Below are 26,114 nucleotides of genomic sequence, written 5' to 3'. Positions count from 1 at the left end.
GTTTTTTGTATTTGTAGAAGCGATGTTTAAGAAATACTTAATAAGTCCAATATGATGACTACAATAGAATAAAAGGTATTGTATTCCTTTGCTCCAAATAACCATTGTCATTGGTTTTTTTTTAAACTGGACAACAGGGGTCTTAGGCAGAATATTTTATAATTCGACATTTCGATAGTACAATATTGCCCTGTAAAACTTTTGTCGACTTATCACACTTTTTCTATATTAAAATTTTATTTCATAGAATAAAAAAAATATATATTTTTATTTATATATCTATATATATATATATGTACTAGCTTATGTATAATAAGCATCGAAGAAATTTTAATGCGAAGGAATAATATTTATGAATAGATACGGATGTTTATACATTCACGTGTTTATGTGATTTTATCTATATTGTATATTTATGTTGTAATTTATAGTTTGATATTATTGCATACCTTAATGTACATAATATATGTGATCAGTGTTATATTTATGAAAATACAATATTTGATATTCGGGCGTTTATAGATGAATGCAGGGATTTCCGTATTTAATTACAAGACTTTACATCTGTATTAACCAATTTATCTTTTTTTATTCGGAAAATTTTTGAGCTTACTTTTCGTAAAAAGGCAAAAATCGCCATTTGCCTTCTCACTTTTAACTTCAGTTCAGACTAAAAGTAAAAACGTATTGCAGTAAAAAGTAAGCATTTTTAACTTCAATGACATTCCCAGAATTTTCTTTCAAGGCAACAAATGTACTATGTTAAATTTGAGGGCTTACGGACATTGGATGCATTTCTATTAATCTTATTTTTAGCACTAACTACTTGTTTACTTAAGGTAGTTTCACTTGATCTTAGATAAGTTGTTTATTGGTACCGTATACAAATACGATTATCGTAAACTTGTATCTGTCTCTCAGCGGGCAGCGGGCAGTGGGTACTAACCTCTAACCTCGTCTATGCATCGCCTCTCTTATCTAATTACTCACCGTTGTTATTGACAGAAGTGAACCAACTGATAGATTCGTACCAGCAGATGCTGTTTAAAATGTTCATTATAATTTTACAATCAACTACTAAACTTTGGATGTAAAGACTATGTGTATTTTCCCCAAAGAGAATAAATTTAAAGAAATACATTTCTTTTACCTATTCATCTCCTCCTCCTTTAGGGCTACTTTCCCTTTTCATCCTTATTAGAAAAATGGGTATCGAAAGAATAATTTTGCATCAAAGTCACCAGACAAAACGAATTTCTTCTATTTTATGCCAGTCTTCTGTGTGGTCGTGGTGTTGCACATTTCAAGCGGGTCATTCAACAGCATTAACTGCTGCAGACTTTACCGCTGTTAAAATGTTAAAGATCCGGAGAGTTATAGCCAATGAGGTTGGTGAAAGACGATAATCAAAATTGTGACCATATACGTTTTCTGTATCTAGTTCTTTTACTCCTAGGCCGTTGCGGAACCTTGTCTTGTAGTGAAGGCAATAAAATTACTTTGAAATCTTGATTTACTATATGAGTTATATGCAAATTAATTTAAAAAGTTGTTCATCTGTATACCAGGGTCTAATTACGTATGCGGTCTGAGTTAATTAACTTATTTAGCTTTGGTTCTGCGCCACTTGGTGATAGCGTCTCTGGCCAAGTAATTGTCCTTATAAAGTTTGTATTAGAATATAATTATGCCTTGCGTCTGCAAGACAGGTTCTAGATGTCTTTTGAGGGCGAAACTTTGCATTTAATAAGTATCGTGCTGCGCTTAACGGAGCTGTCATGTTAAGCTAGTGACTTTCTTGTTTAAAAGTTACCAATTATTACCCGACTTCAAGAAGGTAATGTTTATCGCAGGTATGTAAGTATGTTTTTATGTGTGTGAGTTTGTTTGTATGTCATTTCATTGAGACATCCTATAGATATTGATGTGTTGGCATACGATTCGTATTTTTCCCCTAAGTGTTATAGAACGAGTCGTTTTTTTATTTTAATTTGCAAGTTATTATAGTCACTTTAAAATGTACAAAAGGAAGATATTCAGAGATAAGAAATTAATTAATAGTGTAATTTTTATTATTTGTTCATTAATGCTTTAATATTGAGGACAGATTTAGATACATTAGCAGTAAGTATACTTCGTTGAGTTATTTTTACAGTTGCCCGGTGCTAATATCAATATTTTCGGTCTGGCATATTCCAAATATAATTTAGCTAACGACTTATAATGTTTTTCGGCTTTGCCAATTCATAAGATAACAAATTTTGAAAAATTGGCAAGAGTTAAAACGAATTATTTAATAAAGGTTAACTCACATGACTAAACTCCTTGTCCACTCTTCGACGATGGAATGAACGAATGCGCATTAACCTAAAATGACATAATCATTTATATATACATAGATAATCATATAGACATAACTGAATACATAAAAAGTTTTTACGTGTTTTCGAAGCTTTATTACTTTCACGCGCTTTTTTTAAATTCCGCGCCTTCAAATTTGCGGGCGACAGCTCGTAAATTGTAAATATATGATTATATTATTTTTATAAATAGTATGGCAGGGATGACAATGTGTTTTTATACGTGTGTTTCGGCAGTGGAAACTTACGACATGACATATAAAGGGCGTGTTCGACTATGATACGTTGACTTGAATTCTATTTAAAGTGTAGTAGTTGTAGATTTGAATGAAATGCGCTTGTGTCAGAGTTACGATGCGTGACAGTCACGCTGCGCTGATTCGACTCCTGTGAGCTCCTACTTTAGTACTATGGGATAAAATTTCGATTTGTATCAAGTATTTTATTTGCAAACAGTAAAGTGTCATTTTATTATGTGTTATTTTAAGAATAATAGTGCGGACCACTAATGGCGTAATGTGGTACTAGGGGCATGCGACAGAAAAATTCATGCCACACAAAAAAAACCGTGGCGGCAATTCGATAGTTATGCTTTTTCATCATCTAAAGCATCTATGTTCGTGTGCTACTTTTGGTAAGTGACCCCATGGAAAATAAGATTTATATTGGATATCTAAAAAATAGAGAAAAAAAAACACTTGTGGCTGAAGTTTTATTTACATTTTATATAAAACAAGATGTTCAATACCCAACCAAATCACTGATTTGACAAATATTATAATAGATTTCCTTAATAAGCGTGTGAAATTTAAAAAGCATAAAATAAGTTGATAATTTTTTTTATAATCCTTATCAGTTGTGATAAAAAATAAACACTTGTATGTACATAAATATTGCAGAAGCATTTGTTAGTGTAACATTATTTGTTTGAATGATGGGCATCGTTCTTTGTTCAGTTCATCGTTCTTTAGTCATTTTCAAATGTTTAGAACACAACACTATCTCTTTTATCTGCAAAGGATGAAGATTGTAACAATTAATTCTACTTTCTCAAAACAACTAACTTATATGTTTAGACCAACAAGGATATCTGACCCGGTGGGCATAAGTCAAATTAAATTATGATAGCTCAGTAGCGCCCTCCTGTTAATGTCAAAAAAGTATCACGAAATCCTATTCGTACTGTAGCTGCCATGTTAATTTTTTTTAGACCAATTTCTATGGCCATGTATTTTTTTTTATCGATGAACGACAGAATTAACTGCGACAGCAGCGCCTCTCTCATCGGGCCAGAATGTTAAATATAGTTGCTAGTAACTCTTTTGATTTTGCGAAATATACGATTTACGTAACTTTAAGGAAAATTTATTAGGATTCAAATGCGCAGAATATATGGATGAATAAATTTTCTCGCTATTTTTCACCAGTGTCGTTGAAGGTCACGTTGTTCCTACCAATAACAAGGTCATTGACCCGCGCGACGCCGAGGGAAATTCTTTTCAGTATTTTTAGTGTATCATTTAGAAATCTATTTATATATATATATATTAGAAGAGTATTTTTATGTGATTACGACTAATGTCAGCTTTAAAAAGCAAAAAAACTCTCCATAACTTTTCTACTACTCTAGGTATTTGCTTTTCAAAACTTTTTTGGTATGTCTCGTTCTTCGTTGGCAAAGTAATTGCGTTCTGTATTCTTTAAGACGGGATTAATGTCAGTTTAAACTGTATCATCTTACATGTACATAAAAGTTTACCTCGAGTGTAAAGGAATACATATATGTACATTTGTAAGGAGAAAAATATATTTATAGTGAAAAATCTAAATAAGCTTTCATTGCTAGTGTCAAATTACAAGATTTTCGTTTTAAGAATAGCTCAAAAGTGTCGTATTTATAGTATGGAGGCATGTCCACAGCATATATGTTGTCATAAACTGAATTTTTTCTAATGTGAAGAAAACAATTATGAAAATTTTATATTATACATTGAGTTTAAAATATATTTAAAATCTGCTAAGAAACAGTTACATTTTTATTTAAACATATGTACATTTCTAATTGTTAGACGTCGGAGTAAGCATAAAAAGAGAGAACATGTAGAACTTTTCCATTTTTAAAATTATTAAATTAAATTAAAGATTTTTTCATTATAGAACATTATGATATGTATTTATTCTATCTTTTTCACACTTCCTTTTATTGAGTTTTATTCGATTTTAAACAATTATAACTACAAGAAATCAATGAAGCGTTCATAACCACGATTCTTCAAATAGACTATAAAGACAATTGTCAGATCTGTAAATATAATTCATAGTATAAATATTTATAAAGTGAAACTATTCATACCCTTTTATTGTGCATTCAATCTCGTTCAAAGACAATGTGTAGTGCGTGACGTAGGAATCATGCGCTTTGCAGATTATACGCTATTTCTGTAGCAAATGATCCGGCCGGTGGCCAAAGCCAAACTTTGTATTGATGACCAACGGACGTATAAAAGTTTTTATGGCAACATTTTGTAGCATTTATATCAATGTTACTTGCGTAATTCGAAATAACAGTAACATTAAATAAATGTAGTTAATGTTTTTTTCTTGAAAATAACTAAACGTTTTTCATATTTTAACTTGTAGTTTTAACAAAATTAATCAAGTTACTCCTTACAGAGAGTGCTGAAAAACGTATGGCTAAGAATGTTAGGTGTCGCTCATTGATTAGTAGTGTGGTATCTTGAAGTAATTACATACCTCTTATTTAATTACTGTAATTCGACAACTTAGGATTCCTAATAAATGATACGAAAAAATTCCTTCTTTAGGTATATTCACTTAATATTTATAACAGTGGGTTATTTCTCCGATTCTCTGAAAAAACAGAGAACAGTATGATGTGTTGTTAAAGTGTTTCGGTGGAACTCTGGTTTGATGTAAAAAGTACATTTGTCTACATTTTCTTCTGTGATTCAACTGTTTGTTATTTATTAATAGTTGATAGTATCCAATGCAAATCCCGTTAACAAATTATCATGTTAAAAACTGATAATTAAGGAATGTTATTGATTAATCTAACAGCATAAGTCTAGACATAGGAATTTTAAATCTAATCATTATTTAAAAAAAATAATTAGCCTGTAAAGGCATTGATGATTACAACACGGACAAAATAAAAATATTTTAATAAATAAATTAAAAAAATGAGCAAAACAATTGAACTACTGAAAAAGCTAGTTAGTCTTTATTAATTTTACCTTCGATGATTTTTGAAGGATAAATTTTTAGGTTATTCAATTCTGTGCCATTTTAAAATCGTGAGAAGGTACCAGGGTCGCATAAATTGTAGACGACGTCGTTTATCAAGTAGGCCGGTCGTGGGCCATAAGTCGCGGTGGCCCTGCCTGGAGAACATGTGCCCAAGCGGCTCTCTATTATCCGACATGACCCATTGTTATCACCGACATGACCTCTATTGTATGCTGCATATACCATAGATTTAAGAATTTGACGGACGATTATAGATATAGGATAATGAAAATCCTAGGCAAGTCATTTAGATTAACAGTAGTTAACAGTAGAATTGCCGATTCTACCTTATCATGTATTTCAATACATGATAAGGTAGAATCATTTTTTTAAAGGAAAATATACAATGTTTTGTCTGTTATTTAAAATCTGCAATTTGTTGCAAATTATCTCGAAACCCCTTAAAATCGCAGACATAGTTTTATGAAAAAAATTAAATGTATACATAAATGATTGGGTTAAATCGAAGACTTCGGTGGTGAATTGCTTCCTAGATTCGTGTCGGTAAATTTGAAAAGGGCCACTGATTGTAATAGAGGTCGTCGCCTCAGTGCTTATTTGTTCTATCTACCAACGGTTACTTTTTCCAGTAGACACGTTTTTATCTCGATTTTAAAAAAAAAGCATTTGTGTTTAGATTCGAAAGTCTTTCTTAGTAAAATAGTTACCAATCAATAGATTTTTATAATTCTCATGTAGGGATGGTTATGAATTATACCTTATTTCACAGTTTATATTTGGAGATAGAACAAACATGCACAAATGTTATTACGAATATGGAGTTAGAACATTATCACATAAGAGATAGGCCAAAGTTATTGTTCCATTTTTGCGTGCTTGTTTGTTCTATGTGCCAAAAGTATATATAGGATGTTTATTTTTTTTAGCTGTCAAACTAACATTCAATATCATAACTCTCTCTCTTACTATAACAATACGTTTATTAATTGTTTTTATGAGTATAATAATATTAAGGGATTTCGTGCACTAGTTTACTACGACTTTGCCGTAGTGACCGCAGCGATCAGACTTTTATAGGAATGTCTCGCACTGTGCAGCAAAGATCTGCCTCTAGTTTGTGGTCGCTGCGGCCACTAGTTTGAATTATAGTTGCGAAATGCGCGAAATCCCTAAACCGACACCATTTTAAGGTTTTCAAAAGAAAAAAAATTTTTTGAGGGATTTTTTTATGATAAATGAATATTGTACTTATGACCTGCCTAATACCTTTAAAATTATAAAATCACTTTTGAGTTCTATCTTTGAAATCAAAGATAGGGATGTCAAAGATAAAACTCAAAAGTGCTATTACAATAATTAAAGGTATTGATGATCTCAGATCGGCACTTATTGTATTAGACAAGCGCCTCTGATTTACAATTTAATCATACACTGTTTAGGTTTATTTGAAAATCGAAAAAGAACTTATAATAGGTTGGGGAAAAAGTTTTTTCGCATTTTATATGAAAATTCAAAACATTTTTAACTTTTTGCCATCTTATAGGTTCTTAGAAATTTTGGGGCTTCTGATCAAAAAACTGCGTCAAATAGTTTTGGCAGTCCTCTCGTGATGTTAACCTGACACTGCCTAAAGAATTCTGAAGAGACCGAAACAGGTGGAAATCTGAAGGTGCCAGGTCAGGACTATACGGCGGATGCATTAACACCTCCCAGCCAAACTCTCTTAATTTTTGCTGAGTGGTTAAATATGTGTGAGGTCTAGCGTTATCATGATGAAAAACCACACCCCTTCTATTGATTAATTCCGGCCGCTTTCTCTCAACTTCTTGCTTTAATCTTATCAGTTGTTCGCAGTAGTTCTGAATCGATGGTCCTGCCTGGTGGTAACAGCTCATAATGAATAATGCCCTTCCAATCCCACCACACACACAGCATCACCTTGTTGCGAGTTAACCCGGGTTTCGCCACAGTCTGTGAAGCCTGACCGGCCTTGGACCATGACCTTTTTCGCACGTTCTTGTCGTACGTGATCCACTTTTCATCACCGGTTATCAATTTCTTCAAAAATGGTTCGGTCTCATTACGTCGTAATAAAGAATCACAAATGAGTACACGGTTCATTAGGTTTCTTTCAGAGAGCTCGTGAGGTACCCAAATATCGAGCTTTTTTGTGTACCCATTTTCTTTCAAATGCGCCAAAACTGTTTGTGTTCAATTCCCAGTTCTTCAGCTACGTCGTAACTACTGATATGCCAATCTTGCTCCACTTTTTCAAAAATAGCATCCATTTTATCCGTAACAGGGCGACCAGAGCGACGTGCATCTTTCGGACCCTCCCTCTCCCTTTGAGGGATGGGTAAAAGTGTACAAGTTAGCAGAAATGGTTCTCAGTTATTAAAAACAACACCCTGTATCCAATTCATAACGGGATTGAGAGAAGGTTAAAAAGTACTCACTGCTCAGTTCGGAGCTGCATCTTCTTATATTTATTTTTGCGACTAGTTGCAGACATTGTTTATCACTTCTTTGAAACAATTCTGGCACAAACACACAACGATTGATATGTTTTTTTTTATTTTTTCCGGGAGCGACTAAGTGGTCTCAGTGATGACTTCGGAAACAATGACAATCAAACAAAATGGCGGACATGGCGTCGTGGGCTGTGATTGGTCAATTCATTGGACATAGAACACACAAGCACTGAATTTTTATAACGATGTAGGATATAAAACAAACACTGGACTTAGAACAAATAAGCACAAAAAATTCATTGCAGTGTCGTGTCATACGTAAAATTTAAATGTTTTTTTGTAGTTTTAGAAACAAAAACTTCCTAATCTTCCTTTACCAACAAGACTGAAATTTAAATCTTTACGATACTACATTTAAAGTCCATTTTCGGTCAATTTGGTCGATAGAACAAAAAAGCACTGAGGCGACGAGGTGGGTGGCAATAACACGGTAACCCGACCGGTTCCCTAAGCCAGGCGCATTCCGTTGTTTACTTGCTATGCTATGTCTACTGGCTTTGCTTCTAGTTCAATTTGCATCGCGTGTACGCTGTTCTTGTTTTCCTCGAACACTTGGCACAAGAGATTTACTTACCCGCCAGATGTTAGCTCACTTATAATTAATTTCTTCGTGCAACAAACTGACATTATGTCTTTACTGAACAAGGCTCTCAATTATAGTAAGCACGTAATGCATTGATTATTTCAGTGGAAATTGTATTAGAAGTTAAATGCATATTTTTAGTTTCTTGCGTATGAAAGGTTTTTATTTGAGATTTTTATAGATTAGACATTAATTTTAAGGCATTCGAACTTAACAATTTGAATATGGATTCTATATTTTTCATACAGAAAAGCTAAGAGCAAGTCTTTGTTAATTTCGGTATACCAAAAAATAACAATTAAACAGCCGATAACTCTTCTGTGTTTCAAATTGCGGTGTATTGCGATTTTTTTCTAGTATCTTTGTATTTAACATCTAGAAATTATTGTCAAGCACAAGTTTCTTTGTTATAGAATATATTTTAGGATTAAATATAAAGAGCATTGATTTCTAAATGAATACCTTCATGATTTTAGATTGCGGATGTTGTTTTATCAGTCAGTATTATTGCTGTGGAGATATCGAGTGCCTGCTGTAGTGTATTTCTGTTGCACCCAGATTACTTGAAATATTACTTGAGCCTGTTTCACGAACAGAGAATTATGCAAGATCTCAGTATATCTTTATTCGACTGAATTTGGTTTTGTTTAGGCAATTAACTGTAGTTTAATTCAATGTGCTAATTTGGTTAGCATTATTCATAGTATACCTATTGATTTTGTTCTACGTTCCAAAAATAATCTTTACTTGCCTTTTATTTCATAGTTGTTTCTATGACCGTTAATTTTAGGTAGTTTTTCTGATTATTTCCAAGAACATGTCCCTTAAATTGGTAAGAATCATAATTGTCCTATCTCTTTCAATTCTTATCAATTTATTAAGGATTTTATATCAATAAATTAGCTTAAATATAACTAAGACTTCTTAACAGTTGTGTCTTGATAGATAATTATAACAACTTGTTCGTTTCTTACTTCCTAAGATGAGACAACGACCCATTTTATTACTAGCTTATTAAAAGATACAGGTTTCCAATACCGTTGTACTTAATGTTCAATAAACTCATCTCATGATTAACATAATAAATCATATTAGAAAGTTACGACCCCACGTATATTGAAGCTATACAGCGATGTTCCTTTTTTTAGGCATACCTTTTATATCTTACTGATTGCATAGTTTTCTGTTAACTCCGTGGACTCGTCAATTTTAATGTTTGTAGGAATTGAATTGTATGTAAAATATATCATTTTAATAATCTATACATTAAAAGATATACATATTTTAAATTATTTTTTATAAATCATAACAAGGTAGAAGAAATCTTCGTCAGCCAAAAGCACTGCTAGTTTTAACAATATTTCTCCGACTTGTCGCGTTAGAAATTGCATAGTAATCTGAACGTTTAACTGTGAGACGGACAAATGGCTTTCTTGTTCTACATTATAATCAATGGCGTTACCGATCCTTATTTGTATCTGAAACTTTTGAATAATGTAGTGATCTATATCCTGTTCCCTTCTGGAGTACTGCGCCCACGCACCCCGCAGCGCACCATTCATCATTCGGGAACCGTAGGTAAGATTTACATGTCTATGTCACCGGCGAATCGTGAATGCCGCCAGTTTGTAATTCGCCTAAGCACGCCTAATGAGTCATATACCTATGCCTACACAGCAATTAGTGAATTAATTGGTGTGTTTTATATGAATACTTCGTTAAGATTTTATTTTCTCGTGACATTTTATTTTATTTTTATGCACTGATGACAAACAATGAAGTGTCGGTGACTTTAATTGAAACCAGCAGAAAGTTTCAAAATTTCACACTATGAGAATGAATCCTGGTCCGATGTGCAATTTGCCTAGGTCATTTACAAACGGATGGTATTCACGATCGGTCCGTATATTTAAGATTCCAATGTAATTTGAACCTTGTGTAATGGATACAAGATCAATATTTATTTTATTGATCTCCATAGCACGTAATCTGGATTGATAAAGCGTTTAACTTCTATTTTGGGAATATTTATCGACTTTGATAAATTATGGGATGGGACTCGCTTATGTTTTTACAAGTGTAAAGGTTTTTGTCAGTAGTTCTGAGGAAATGTGAATGAATGAAGAATATTTGAAATTACTTTGTCCCTTACTTATGTAGGTATAGTTATTATATCTATGGTATGTGGAAGTTTTCACTAATAGAAGTGATTATTTCTAACTTAACCCATCTAAGAAATGTTTGCATACTAAGTTCAAAGAATTTTATTCTCAGAAAGACAAAGGAAAGTCACTTACATGAGAACAATAAATATAATACTGGTATATTTCATATTGTCCTATTTAGTATGCTGCCTGAAACATTATTGGGCCGATAAAACATGCTGTTTTATGTGGTGGCAATTATCACTTACATTATTAGATTATAAATCGGTATATTTAATATATACCGATTTAATAATACTGTAATATATAATGTATGAATGTAGAAGCGAAAGAGGTGTGTCAGGTACACGCGCCAAATGAAGGTTCGAGGTCTCTGCATACTCCTCTGGGTTACGAGCGCGATTATGTTGTTGTTAATATTTATTGTAGATAATGCATTAAAATCTTAAATGTATTGAGGTTGTTTGGAAAGTGCGCTTGATAGATTTCTCAAGAGATAGCTTATAGAAAATAATGCGGTCTATGTGAAATTAATAACACTGAAGTCATATGAGGTGAAATTAAATAAAATTGTTAAATATAAGGTATTGCGAAAAAAAAAAATAGTGTTATATTTAGTATTTGATATTCAGAATACTTAATACTTAATATAAATTAATAAGTACTTAATACACAGAAACATAAATATGTTTGCGTAGTTTTTGCTTGTTAGTTCAGGCGACAGGATAATCGCCTGTCACTTTGGGATTTAATAAATCAAAGAGGACAACTTCCACATATATCAATATTTACCCCAGATGTGTTTTAAGACATATGAGGTTAAAAACAATGCTATTACTCTCATTTAATTAATCAACTCATTATTAATTAATGATACAATCGATACCGGTTCGTAATGTGTTTGTTTACAGCAAATTTGTGTTATTTGTAAATTCAAGTAATGTATAGATATATTAATTACAATGTCTGCGGATGATAATTGGACCCATTTATTTCACTACATATAAATATTACTATATTTAGTCTAGTTTACAACCAACAATTAATTTTAACTTATCTATTGTTGGTTTCTGAGACCTAAATACATTTATAAAACATATCTTCACCCCTTTCATTGTCTTTGACAAAAACGGAGGTAACAATATGTTTTATATAGAGATTTTGGTCTCAGAAACCAACGATTAATGTGCTTACTTATAATTAAGTAACCTGAGAAAAATTTAAATAAATTCAAGTAAGACATATCCAAATGAACTTGTTAGGTTTGATTTTTGAAAAACGTTATAAAAGACTTAGGTAATTACAACCTACTTTACGAGGTCATCATGATGTTGAACTTGAAGCGTATAGGAATTTAATGGTAAAAGGTCAAATGTCAAATCAAGAGTCAAATGCACCTTTTCATTATTATTGTCAACTAACTCTAGCTGGAATGGAAAAAACATTTATTGTTGAATGGCTAAATAAAATGTTAACAAAATTTTATCCTTAAACTTTAAAGGAAAAATAGTCAATTTTATACTTTTTTTATAAATACTTCAAATTGTTAAAAAAATATCCACGTAAAAGCGAGTCACACTAAGCACCAATAGATCTTATATTTTACAAACAGGTAACAAAATAAACGTAACATTTTAAACGTATTTTTGTAACGATTTATTGAATAATTTATTATTCTTTATTTATTTGTCTTGTGCATCACGTATAGTGTAATTGTCAGGGTTGTATTTATGTACCGGTTATATATCGTGTGGCTACACCGAAGGGCACCATCCCATCACTATCGCGCCTCGTGCGCCTCACGCAACACTCGCGTGCATATATATATTTGTATTTACTGTGTTGTAATACATAGCATCACCTATCGTCTTAATCGATATTTATCTCTATGTTATAATGTAAACAAAACTTAATGAGGCGAACTCGGTGATTAATATGTACAAATTGGTCTATACTAAGAGAGGAGCGATGCGCGGGCGCAGGTTTTTCTCTCATTCGCGCCCCGCGTTCGTACGGAGTAGTCGTGCGCGGTTCGGTAAAGTTCAACACCTACCCTCGTTACATCGACCTGTCAGTTTTATTTTAAACACGAGATAGATGTGTGACATTTATAAATAGTGGTTGCATTGTACAAATAATGTTCGTAATCTGCAAGTAAACAGTAGTGTAACACAGTCTGTATTGGATGTGGCTGTGCTAGATGGATCAATGTAAACAGAATAGTGAATATAACTCGCCGGGTATCAATATGTCGCTGGAGCACCAAATGCCGGTTCTTATGAAAAAGGTAATATTTATCAATTTATATTATAGTTACAACAAAAAGCCTTCCCAACAAACTTAAAACGGCTATTTATTTAGCCGTACGTACTTAGTCATATTTGAATTTTATAAAATGAATTTAATTTTTTTTTTATTAACGTTAATAATATACTATTTCACTTGACTTGGTCGTTGTAAAATTTATTTACTCAAAGAGAAAATATAGTCAAATAAAATGGTCGTCTGAATACGCTTGGCGACTGCTAATTCTTTATTTATTTTTACTAGGTTAGGTAATCTTTATATTGGCAATGCTGTTGCTAGTTGAAATGAAATGTAATAGCTACATCTAATATACGGAGACATCTCTGTTTATAATTAATCTCACTTTACACCTACATTCTTAAAATTATTAATTCCGTAGTTTTTTTTTTTTTTTTTTTTTTTTTTTTTTACAAGGAGGAATGCTTAATGCATACTCCGTGCCTCGGGGAAGACACGCGAGTTATGTGAGATTCTCTCCCCGAATGGGAGCATACCCACTAAACCTCCTTGTTCCCTCATGGCCATACTGTGGGGCGCCACGGGATCGCGTGAGCTTGCCACCGCGACGCCCCACTGACCGCCCCGGGAGGGGCCCTCTCTGCGCCCTTAGGCGCTCCTCAAGACGACACCGTGCAATGCAGGTTCGGAATCCCCGCCTCCCCCGCTGGTGCCGCCAGGGTTTATAGAGACCCACCTCTTGGCCCCCGTCTTGATCAAGACAGGGGCCCGCGGTCCCGGTGATGGCCACCGGGATTACGCGATGGGACGCAGGATCACACGCCATCGCATAACAGCTCTGCAAGCAGAGTGCTACCGAGGTCGTGCTCCCACGTCCCGACCGACGGCCGCGACCCTAGTGGGCCGCGCCACCCACCACACTCAAGGCTCACCCTCACCTTTCGCTGCCCTGAAAAGGGCAGTTACTCAGCTCGGGTTCGCCGCCCTCTCATGTACGGACCCACAAGTGGGCCCGCACCCTAACCTACCTTAACTAACTTAACCTAGCCTACTCTAAACTAACCCTAAAAGGCGCTCGCCTTGCGGCGAGACGCCGCCCTCTCTTGTACGGACCCACAAGTGGGCCCGCACCCTAACCTAACTTACATAACTAATTAATCTAATAGACGCTCGCCTTACGGCGAGCGCCGCCCTCTTTTCTGCGGGCTCACAAGGGGCCCGCAGCCTAACCTAATGTGCGGGCTCGCATGGGGCCCGCCTAACCTAACTTAACCTAATAGACGCTCGCCTTGTGGCGAGCGCCGCCCTCTTTTCTGCGGGCCCACAAGGGACCCGCAGCCTAACCTACTTAACCTACTTAACCTAGCTTACCCTAGCTAACCTACCAGTGTTTGGTTCGCGGGGCCGAAGCCCTACCCCGGCAGAAGGCCGGGGCGTTCCCCTATCCACCACCCGGGGACGCGCCACGTCGGAGTTCACCTCTCCGCCCACTCGGACAACCGAGCAGGTCCGTGGTAGTTAACTTGAGCCATTTATTATTTTTAGCTTCTTACTTAACCCTAGTTAAGTTCAAATATAACTGGACTTTCAATTCTTTAATACGCTAGTATTAGTACAAATAGTCTTGAACGAATTTATAATTTATTTAAATTTACATATGTAAAAATGGATGCAAGGTTTTACATATTTTTATTTAACCTTGGAGAGAAAAATAGCAAAGCAAAATGTATAAAAACATGTGACATTTTTCTTGTATGATGAAATATGTAGAAAGCGGCGATAGTATTGTGGTTAGCGGTTTTAAATAGAAGAATTGGAGAAGTTCTAAATTCAAATAGATTTATTTAATAAAATTGTTAAATAATAAAACATTTTGTAGGTACTTTTGGTAAAGTAGCTCTCAACTGTCTCCTTGATTTTACAAAATTATTATCCCTTATTTTTTTACTATTAACGGAATAATATAATAATTTAGGTTTAATAAAGTTTGGTATAGTAATAACAAATCTAGTTATTTTTGTTTTGTCACATAAAAGAAGAATAAAGTAACTTTACCTGCTTATTCTGTCACGAATTTGAAAGTCAAAGCATCCACGGAAATCTTAACAATCCATTCTATGGGACATTTTTCTGTTTATTGTATTAGCTGGTAGGTACGTGGGAACCTATACTTCATCGTCGTCCGTGCAGATACGAACATTCTACGGATGCCGAATGCACAATGCTATTTTAAAACATCCAAAAAAAAGTTGTAAGATAATATAAATACAGCATAAACACAGCTATTCAAGAATAAATAGAAAAACTTAGAATTTGGTCAGCGGTAGTCTTTCCTTATGCCAACCTTAAAAATCTTAATAAACCGGTTCAAATACTACACATAATAAGGCTATCTAGGTTTTGATTTTTTTACTTTTGTTTCTAATTTTGTAATTTGAACAATATAAAGAAGAAAAGACTTACTTCAACATATTCATCATTCATACTATGATCATAATTAGTTTAAAAAAAAATACTAGGACTTTACAAAGTAATTTCATTTCCTTTAAACACATGCATAAACAACTTACAACCTAATATATAAAATTCTCGTGTCACAGTTTTCGTTCCCGTACTCCTCCGAAACGGCTTGACCGATTCTCATGAAATTTTGTGAGCATATTCAGTAGGTCTGAGAATCGGCCAACATCTATTTTTCATTTTTTTTTATTAACTGCGCGCGGACGGAGTCGCGGGCGACAGCTAGTAAAGGTATAAAACTTCGCGCACTGCTCACTACATTTTTGTAAATTACACTTCACTTTAGAGTGATTTAGAGTAAAATAACACGGTGTATAAAATGGCGTTACTAGGAGCTACATACATTTAAATTGATCATCGCTTATCCAGCCCATTTACCCTATAGTAAAATTATAAGTTACCGGCCACCGCTAAGTTATATCGTATCATTATATCCAATCGACGACGTAGTGGATAACTTGGCACACAGTAATCATATTGATGGATATCCATGGATAGGGTTCTTAGAACGGGATGTAAGAACGTCAAGTGTTATATTTATGATGTCGGTTTCTGTAATAACTATTAATTATTACGCCTTAACATTACATAAAACTTGAGAGGTGTCAAGGGACACCCGGATGGAACGAAGTTCCTTTCAATTAATTAGTGAAGGAACCAATGTTTATTCTATGAATAAAAAACTTAAGTCTTCACAAGAAGTACATTTTATTTCTATGAATTTTCGTTGTATATTGTCATGTCGTTGCCATGGTGAAGTAGCGCTCATTCGTCTATAGCAAAAAGTGTCGTGACAACTTTTCGTAAGAATTTTTTCCGTCTAGCCCCCTTTCACAACGCGCGATAAGGAACTTCGTTCCAATTACAATAGTCTATGGATATTGTTAACGACATTATGTCACTGGATTTCATCATGGACAACCTAGACCTGATAGTTTATTAAAAAAAAACTTAATTATGCAGTTATAATTAACCGCATTATCGTAGGTTTCGTCTGCGGGAATGTTTAAAAGTATATTGTTATCTCCTTTTATTGGGAAAAAACAGAGATAATTATGTTGTAAGTCGACAGGTATTTCAATAAAAAATAGGAACTTGCATACATGTATATACTTTTTGCCTGTATTTGAAGGTGACAGATAATAAATGGGAAGATTTGATAGAAGGTATCGGCAGAACGGATCAACGGACCTCGATGAAATTTGGCATAGATGTAGAACATAGTCTGGACGGGCTGGCGGGCGACAGCTAGTATACCGATAATACATGTTATTTTGATGTGATTGGAGGCAGCTTTCCAACAGCATTTAGATAATTCAGTCACAATCTCGTATAAATATATTTTTACTTGTCATTGACCTCACATTGAAAAGCCCGAAATAACTAGTGTCGAATCTGAAGGTTAATTTATCTATCAATAATGCGTGAATTTTGCAAAAAAAAAACGTTTATCAACTGTTTACATATTTTAACATTAAAACAAATGAATAACATATTTTAGTGCTTGTGATAAATTTAAGGAAAATAGATTCATTTCACTTTAATAACTATGGTCTTATTTATAGTGTTTTTTTAACATATTTTCACCGTAAACGTTATATAATATCTGAAAGATGCATGACTGATGTGATGACAGTTAAAAACAAAAAAGGTTCAAAAAGTTTTAGAGCTTTGTAACTGATAAATGTTGAAAAGGACAGGCCAATAATGTATTTTGTATATATTTCGAGGGCCGATTACAAGCTTTTTATCTTTCTATGAAATTTGGGATATGAAATGAGTTTAACAATGATAAAAATTACCAGATACCTTATCTACTACAAACGAAAACCGGTGATAGACTGATAGAGCGGCGTTAACAATCGTGATAACGTACACCCTAACAAGTCCTTGTTATGATGAAATAATTATAGCTCATACATAATTTTTGTTTAATCGATATAGCCTGAGCTGTGAATTAACCTGTGAGAAATTTATGTATGACCAACCTCTTACGTTTTCGATCTAATTTAACATGACAATTATGGGATAACTGCTATCTCCACTGATTGATTTAACAGATTGGAGACTGAGAACATTTCCTTCAGTATTAGCCAAACGATTGTGTAATCTTTCGTAGGAAACAAATACATTTGACATATCAATTGTGTGTTGAATAAATTGGGTTAGAGCTTCAAAGATAACTTGGTAGGAGTGGCCACAATTGTCTATGATGGCCAATTTACAAATGATCGTTTTATATCGTAATTGATAATAGTATCGTATGATTTCATTCAATGGGAAAAACTCTTGACATCGTTGGTTGTCAACATGACTTCCTTCTTCCTCAGTTACATATTGTGTGATTGCCTTTCTCTTAATGTTGTCAAATCTCAACTTCATTTCCAGTTGTCGTACATCCCCTCGAGGACTTCCCAGAAACCAGCAGACCACAGCCAATCTTAAAGGAAAAAGATTCTTTGCCTTATCGTATTCGCAGATTTAAATTTCCCACATTGTTATGAATTACGTACATATGTTTGGTGTTCATAAATTAAACAGGAAGGTAATTTAGGCTTTCGATTTTATATACAAAATATATCTACACATTGAATGAAATAAGTCATCATTATCAGAAACTACCTTTTACCCGCGACTCCGTCCGCGCGGAATAAAAAATAGAAAACGGGGTAAAAATTATCCTATGTCCGTTTCCTGGTTCTAAGCTACCTGACCACCAATTTTCAGTCAAATCGATTCAGCCGTTCTTGAGTTATAAATAGTGTAACTAACACGACTTTCTTTTATATATATAGATACCTTGTGATTTCGAATTGAGCTGTAAAATGGAATAAATATATAATGCGTTGGTGTTACTTGAATCTGCGTCAAAGAATACCAACTATCATTACGTGCATGTCTTTTGAAAGCATTACGAATCCTGATTCCTCGTTTATTCATTCTGTCATTCTTTGTAGAGCCATGTTCTAACGTTACTAAAGATTTAATTAGCACTGTAACATTTTATATTAGGTATATTTTGTTTTATAATTAGAAACCTAAGAAAGCTCTGGTATCTGATAAAATGTTTTTAATATATATGTAAACAATGTGATGTATAATGCATTGTAAGTATGATGCGCATGCACAGTGCAGTGCCAAGGGCAGCGGCCCTACGTGTCGCATAGTTGTAGGACTGGTTCCCATATCCTCGAATATAATTATGATAGTTATCCAACCTCACCCAACATGCGTATTTATATTGTATAACTAACGTTTTTCATTCAAAATGGATTTACGAAAGGTATTAACCAATAATATTAATGATGACTTGTGTGTTTGCAAATTATGAGTCTTTTTACTGATTTATGTTTTTTATTTATTTAGATTTATAGATTTAAAGATTAATCATATATTAATAGATTGAACTACAGTATAGACTAAGAAACCATTAAAAATATGCACCCTGTGGTATACTTATATGTGTAAAATTTGATTATTTATCTTATCTTATATTCATACTAGCTGTTGCCCGCGGCTCTGTCCACGCGCAGATAAAAAAACCTTAATAGGGATATGTTTTCATCTATTTTAATAGATAGAAGCCGAATGTCAGACCTACTGATTATGCATATAAAATTTCATAAAAATCGGTCAAGCCGTTACCGAGGAGTATGGTAACTAACATTGTGACACGAGAATTTTATATCTTCTTATATAAAATCACTATGTGTAAAACTATTCTATAAAAATCTCTATATATAAAAGAAAGTCGTGTTACTTACACTATTTATAACTCAAGATCGGTCGAGAACTGATTTAGCTAAAAATTGATGGGGAGGTAGCTCAGAACTAGGAGACGGACATAGGAACTTTTTTATCTTGTCTGCATTTTTTTTTATTCCGCGCGGACGGAGTCGCGGGTAAAAGCTAGTAGAAGATAAAATATAATTATTGAATTAACTAAAATGCATTATTAAATGAATAAAAAGTTATTTTTTTAAAACACATGTTTACTGTTTACGTGCAGATATCTTAGTGTTTCTTAGAGCCATGGCGTGCTGTTGCAATGTTTGTATTTTTGTCTTGGAGTATTGTCACAGCTTCTTGTTCAAACGTTGGTCAACCGATAAGTGTTTACAAACAGAGAGACAAGTCTACCTGCGCGCCGATTCTTATAATATCGTACCACTTGATAAATATTGTTTAAATTATTGATACCTATCCTTAGAGATTGTGGATCTCTTTCACTCTCTTTGAAAACACAGAGACGATAACATTTAATACAAGTAAATTAATTAAGAACGTAACGCACTTATGATTGTCCAGTGACGACACCGACTAGTTTCGGACCCGTCAGGGGTCCATCTTCAGGGCGATTCTTTTTTTGAGAACTTCGCGGTCGCGTCACGTCTCGCACTGAGCTAAGCCGATCTTAATTACTTTATTATTATGTCTCTCGAAAGTTTAAAAATTTAATACAAGTGTTACGACAAATTTTATAGTTACATTCAGTTTGGGTTAGTTTAGTCACCGGTCACCGCCGTAGTTTTCGTAAATGTTATGTGCATGATTAAAAATATGAATGAAATTGTCTGTTTATGTTTTTATTTGAAATTTTATATACTATATCTTGAACCCTTATATGTATATTTGACTGTACTAATCATCGAAAGATATTCAACGAACTATTATTGTGACTAACTCACTGCACCTGTTACGCATTAATTATATTGTGCCAAAGTTAATTTAAATTCATCTCACCTTGGAATTGTAAAAGCGATGTAATATAATTATTAAAAATGCAATTGTTTAATTAATCTAAATATTATATGCATCATTTATCTGATTTCATGAATGTTTCGCGGACATTCATTTAAGTACCGGGAAAGCATTGACTCACATAAATTAAAATTCGTGCCATAAAGAATGTGAATGATTGCTAGTAAACATTTATTTGTAGTGGAATTGATGAAATTTTATGTTGCCCGACTGATAGGGGTAACTTTTTTCTCGTTTTTAAAAAAAATTATTGGGATATTCTATAGATTTTATATTTATTTAGGTTCATGACCGATATCGAGTAGAATTCGAATCGTATTCACTCCTAATGTCAATACGTCGTCGGGTTTATTGTTTTTTGTAATTAATAAATGTACTAAGATTATCTTTATCAGTAGTTTTTATACGGTATCGCTAGAATTGACTTTAAGGGAAACTTGTGAGGCGGACTCGCGTTAAATGTCACTTTGTAGAAAGCTCATTGAATTTTCTTCGCAACCGGTCGCTACCTTCCGTTATACTCGTCCACTCTATATTATTACAGTTCGCCGATCTTCACCTGATAATTATTAAACTTGTGATATCTAATAGGCTTAATTTAACCAACGTGTGTGGTCTACAGGAAATTATTAAGTTTCTATGGTAATGTAAAACTGATAACAGTTTGAAATCTGTACTGTAGTGAGTAAGGATCGTCCGATCAATACCAGATGTAGTGGTACTTTAATTCCTGGTAATCTTCATTCGTCTAAGTGGATGTCTGGCTTAAATTAAGGTTTAGTCTTATCTATAATAAAGTTACTAGGTACCCACAGCGGTTTTACTATCTACACAAGAAATTAATAAAAATTCTTCGTAGAAAGGTTGTTTCAAAATGTCTAAAAACTTATTTTGACCTTTGCATTAAGTTAAGCAGAAGCGTATTCGTATAATTCGAAATAATTCATGCAACTGTGGAAATGTGTTTGAAATATTTGTACGTGTGCAGTGAAATTGAAATACATTTAGTTATATTTCTTTCACAACGTAACCTAAATTAATTTTACATTTATCGCTGCTATTTTTTTTTAATTTCATATCTTAATTATGTTAGTCATTTACGGTTATAGTTGGATTTGTTAAAATTGATCATTATTATGTAAATTGGAGCCAGTTCATTGGACACAAGGTTGTTCCATCAAATATTAATACAGTCGGCTTGCGCGTCGCTTTTAGAGGGCAGCTAGAGGTCGTTCTGGTCGACGCGACGCCACATCGTCGCATACATTGTTCTGTTTGCATTCGTATTATAGAATTTAAACAGAATTTTTTCATCTGAAATGTTTGATTTCACACGAATATGCCAATTAATATTGATAGTTGAAACGACTGAGTTTGAAGTGGGTTTTTTAATCATAATTATGAAGCAAAATTTGCGTGCATAATCACCAATATATCGTGAATATTGCAAGATTTAAGATTCTTAAACATATTCCCTAAATAGAAACGGGATTCCAAGGAATTAGTAGAATTTACCTATACATTAATAATTTTCTTAAATGATAACAAAAAACAAAACAATTTATTTAGAAAATATATGTATAATTAGCTTTTTACTAAACGTTTTCTTTTGGTAGCATTTGCAGTCTATTTTATGATAAACCAAATAGACAATTCTGTAGTAAGTCGTGACTTTCACTTTGTGTTCAGAAATAGTACGAAGATGCATCCAGACGTATAAATATAGTTATGGCGCTCACCAGCTTGGCACTTATATCTTCCAGTCGTCTCACCAGCTTTAAATTCAATCAATGTAAATAAAAAAGCAATTTTCTGTGTTTGTCTCATATGCGTTCCTAAACCATTGCATAGATTACTTTTTTCTGAGGACGTCCAAGAATTTTTTTGTGATTTCGATGGCAAAAGTAAAAAGTAATATTATGCAGCCCATATAGATATTGAGATATTTTTTTTATTGAGAGTTCTTGTTTATTTATTACCTAAAAAAAACTAAAAGTGACCTTAATTACTTTATTTAAAGCATCGTATAAGTAAAATAAAATATATCAGTTGCAATAATTTTCTTTCTTTATGTTTACTTATGTTTAACGTATCAATTTGGATGGTAATTTTTAAATTATATTTTTAAAGGTAAAAACATTTTGTTACGAAAAGTATTTTTATTGATAGTATTAAGTTATTATTAAGTTAAAATAAGTTTTAATGTTAAGAAAAAATTAAGGTTTATTTTGCACTAAGTTGCAGCGTTATTTAGTGCGATTTTGGTTTTGGAATTGTTTGCATCCATAGTAACTACTTATCTAGACCGCAACCATCTGTGGTTTGCTGGTAACATGAGCGTGGCTTACAAAAGGATATCTTATTGCGTTTATAATATATTAATGCATCTAAGTTTTTAGATTAATTGTCTCAGTCTTGGGTTATGTTATTTACGGGCATAAATGTGAACGTCTACATCCTATATTTTTGATGAGGTATTCTATTGGCATTTTTCTACAGAGTCACATGATTAGAGTTAATTCAACTATTAGATTTTATTTACTAGCGTGAGCAGACTCTATTAGTTTTTATAAGATGGTCATGGTTGAACAAAATTTCTAATCACAGGGAAGACTTTTGCGTATATTACTTTGTCGTCATAGATCTCGTGTGATAGTAGGTATGACGTCATAGCTTTTGTGCATTCTAATTGGAGTTAATTAAATGGGTAGTAGAATAAAAGGTAGTCGAATTACTAGACTCCTTTGTAATTAAATGTATCAGGAATGGCTTGCTAGCTCTGCTTACACTAGTATAATTAAAAGTCGTTAATGTTTGTTATTTATTAATATGCCAGTTTTCTGATTGTTGTGTGAACTGAATGTGTTTTTAAGTTCGAGGATCATCGACTGGTGTCCGGTTTTTTTTTACTGTTGTTTTTAAATATGCAACGCGAATGTGCAAATATTAGCACGGCGAGACATACATTTACTGAGAAAAATCCAGTATCTCTTATTTAAATAAAGCATTATTATTTCTACATCGCATCGTTCAGGTAAAATTTCTTTGACGTTTAAATTTAAATCTATTTAAAAAGTTGACTATTTCATGATGATAATTTTGAACTTACTAATCTGATAATTATACAAAATACTAGCTGTCGTTCGAGACTCCGTCTGCGCGAAATTAAAAAAACTTTTTAGCCCATGTGTTCTTCTAGTCAATGTTCTATGCCAAATTTCAGCGAGATCCGTTGAGCTGTTCTGGAGATACCTTGTAACATAACACATACTTTATATAACCTTTTCCACAATCTCGTCTATGTATACATAGAATCTTGTTTTATTCGTGAAAATTTGTATCGTTTTATATATTTAAATGTATGCATATATTAAGTAATTTTGCGAACAAAAACGCATCATCGACACCTTTAACTCTCTGAAAAAAATTAAATACAATATGTTTTTTATGTACGTCTAAGTCTAAGCAGTAGAAACAGTTACATATTTCATCGGCATTTTACATAATCGCACTTTATTCTGCTAATATCTGTTATCTAGGGTTCATTGTCCGATTACTATGAAATAGCTTAAGACTGCATCTTACGTGTAGTTATGGCGATTGTTTACATAAACGTGCTTTGTTATCTATTGATAAGAATCATCAATTGTACGCGTGAATATAATATTTATCTAAACATCATATTTTGTAATTTGATACAAAAATGACGTCATATTTGTTTATGTTTATGTATTATGCTATCCAAACTTATAGCGGCTCTTAATTCATGAATTTTAGACGTAACTGCTGAAATTATTTTTTATCTTATCGTCTCCAATAAGGAGAACTAATGAAAAACAAGGTGTTTTCTTTGTCATTCATTCATTCAGTGACTCAATTTGACTTAAATTTCATGATGAGATTATGACATATCTTTTGAATTTATTACATTATGTACAAAGATGTTCTAGAAATATATTTTACTTACTTTTAAGGCCACTTGTATTTATGCCATCGGTAATATATGTCGTGTGTCTGTTATCGCAGTGCAAACGGTCGGTGGCTTGTTTCAAATAGCCTCTTATCATAAAGTACATTTTCTGACACAATGTATTTATAAAAAAGCTATTGTAACGGAGTATTTTCATTTTTTTTATTTAAATTCACAAAGTGTTATATTTATCTTTATAACTTACTAGGTTTTGCCAGCAACTCCGTGCGCACGAAGAAAAAAACTTAATTAGTATATTATATGTTCTTTCAGACTATGTTCTAAATCTATGTTAAATTTAAACAAAACCCGTTAAGCCGTTCTACAGATACCTTCTGACTAAAATCCAAGCTTTAGCATTTATAATATTAGTAAGATTTTTAAGAGTTAAGAAATTTTTTTTTAATTTATTTATAAAATGTTATAACACACGTATAAATTAAGGAAATAATTTAATTAATTTTTCATTAAACGTTACAGAAAATAAAATATTTTGGAAAAATTTAAAATGACTCCTGTTAATTACAAAGTTCGTTTTGTTGTCTAACTTGCGAATTTGTATTTCTAAAATTTAGTATTGTTGTTTATCTGCTATATATCGATTGTAGTTTAACTGCATACGTGCTACACGTGTATATAACGAGGTAACTGCGAAATACACCAATTACCGGCTATTGCATTACAAGATCAATTGATACAAGCAAGATTGAAGCACCAATGTAGGGTAGCCCACGCGGATCATATCAAGTTCTAACAAGTGCTCTTACGTAAACTGTTTAGAAATATTGACCGATTTTAAAAATCTATTCTGAGGTTTCCAAACATTTTTACCTTAGATGCCTTTTAAAAATTTACTAGTGTCGGTATCATTTTCCGAATCACTCTTCAAAATAAATTACTAACAATAAATTAATCAAAGGCCCCTGTAGGTTAAAGACAGGCAATGCATCTTGTTAGAAGAACTTATTTCGGATGTCTATGGACAGCGGTCATTTCACACGATGACCGCTCCCTTACATTTACTATGAAGAGAAAAATAAACAATATAAACAGAAGTGCTAACTGTTTTAAAAATTTCATTGTCAATTTGCAAATGATAATATGTATATCAAATTATTCAATTATTTCTGGTACTTTGTCAAACACGGAAAAACCTTTATGGCTCGGAAGTTCTTTATACAAGATGAATAAATTTTGTCAACCTTTCCAAGGTTTAGTTCCAAGGTATACAGGTTACTTGTAAAACACCAATACTGCAGGACTAGATAGGAACGTCATAAAAACAACGTCTGTTCTACGACTTTTGAAAATATACTTAATTTATTTTTATACAAAAATAAATATTAATTTAATTTTCCGCTTGAATGTTCTATCTTTATGCGCATCGCAAATGTTAGGTAAACAAGGGGGTTGGAGGAAGGCGGTGCGGCGCAAGCGCCTCTGAACTTGAATAGCGTCGCGTCGCGTCGTTCTTTATGAATGAAACGTAGACTTACAAATGTCACCACAGTGCAAAAAATCCTTTTTATTTAATGCATTAAGTTGTTTCTTAAGATGTTAGGTATTGATGGTAGATGTTCCTGCGAGGTTATTAGTCTTTTAAAAATAACCCTGTACTCGTAATACCATTAATAATATTTAATTTGAAACTGGACTTATAGCAATAAATACGATATGACAATTAAAATCTTA

The 26,114-nt window shown here is 33.1% G+C and overlaps 1 protein-coding gene and 1 long non-coding RNA gene across 3 annotated transcripts in view; one reads left to right on the top strand and one right to left on the bottom strand.

Moving 5' to 3' along the window:
* The window catches only part of LOC106719206 (glycogen-binding subunit 76A), a 38,506-nt gene that overhangs the window by 1,621 nt on the left and 10,771 nt on the right, over positions 1-26,114 (top strand). Inside the window, exon 1 of one of the 2 annotated variants that reach the window (XM_014513486.2) lies at positions 12,890-13,193. The exons of the other annotated variant lie outside the window; for it this stretch is intronic. Within the exon in view, the coding sequence (XP_014368972.2) occupies positions 13,107-13,193 (87 nt within the window). The 5' untranslated portion in view covers positions 12,890-13,106. Of the gene's footprint in view, positions 1-12,889; positions 13,194-26,114 lie in introns of those variants that run through there. 2 annotated transcript variants of the gene reach the window in all.
* Positions 1-26,114, bottom strand: part of LOC123721445 — a 40,323-nt gene that overhangs the window by 5,530 nt on the left and 8,679 nt on the right. The window contains exon 2 of the long non-coding RNA XR_006756234.1: positions 13,904-13,907. This is a non-coding gene — a long non-coding RNA (uncharacterized LOC123721445). The remainder of the gene's footprint in view (positions 1-13,903; positions 13,908-26,114) is intronic.

This window comes from Papilio machaon, chromosome 12, assembly GCF_912999745.1.
Source record: "Papilio machaon chromosome 12, ilPapMach1.1, whole genome shotgun sequence".
In the NCBI taxonomy this organism is placed as follows: Eukaryota; Metazoa; Arthropoda; class Insecta; order Lepidoptera; family Papilionidae; genus Papilio; species Papilio machaon.
The sequence above is the reverse complement of the archived record's forward strand: the minus strand, read 5'-3'. Positions and strand labels throughout refer to the sequence as shown.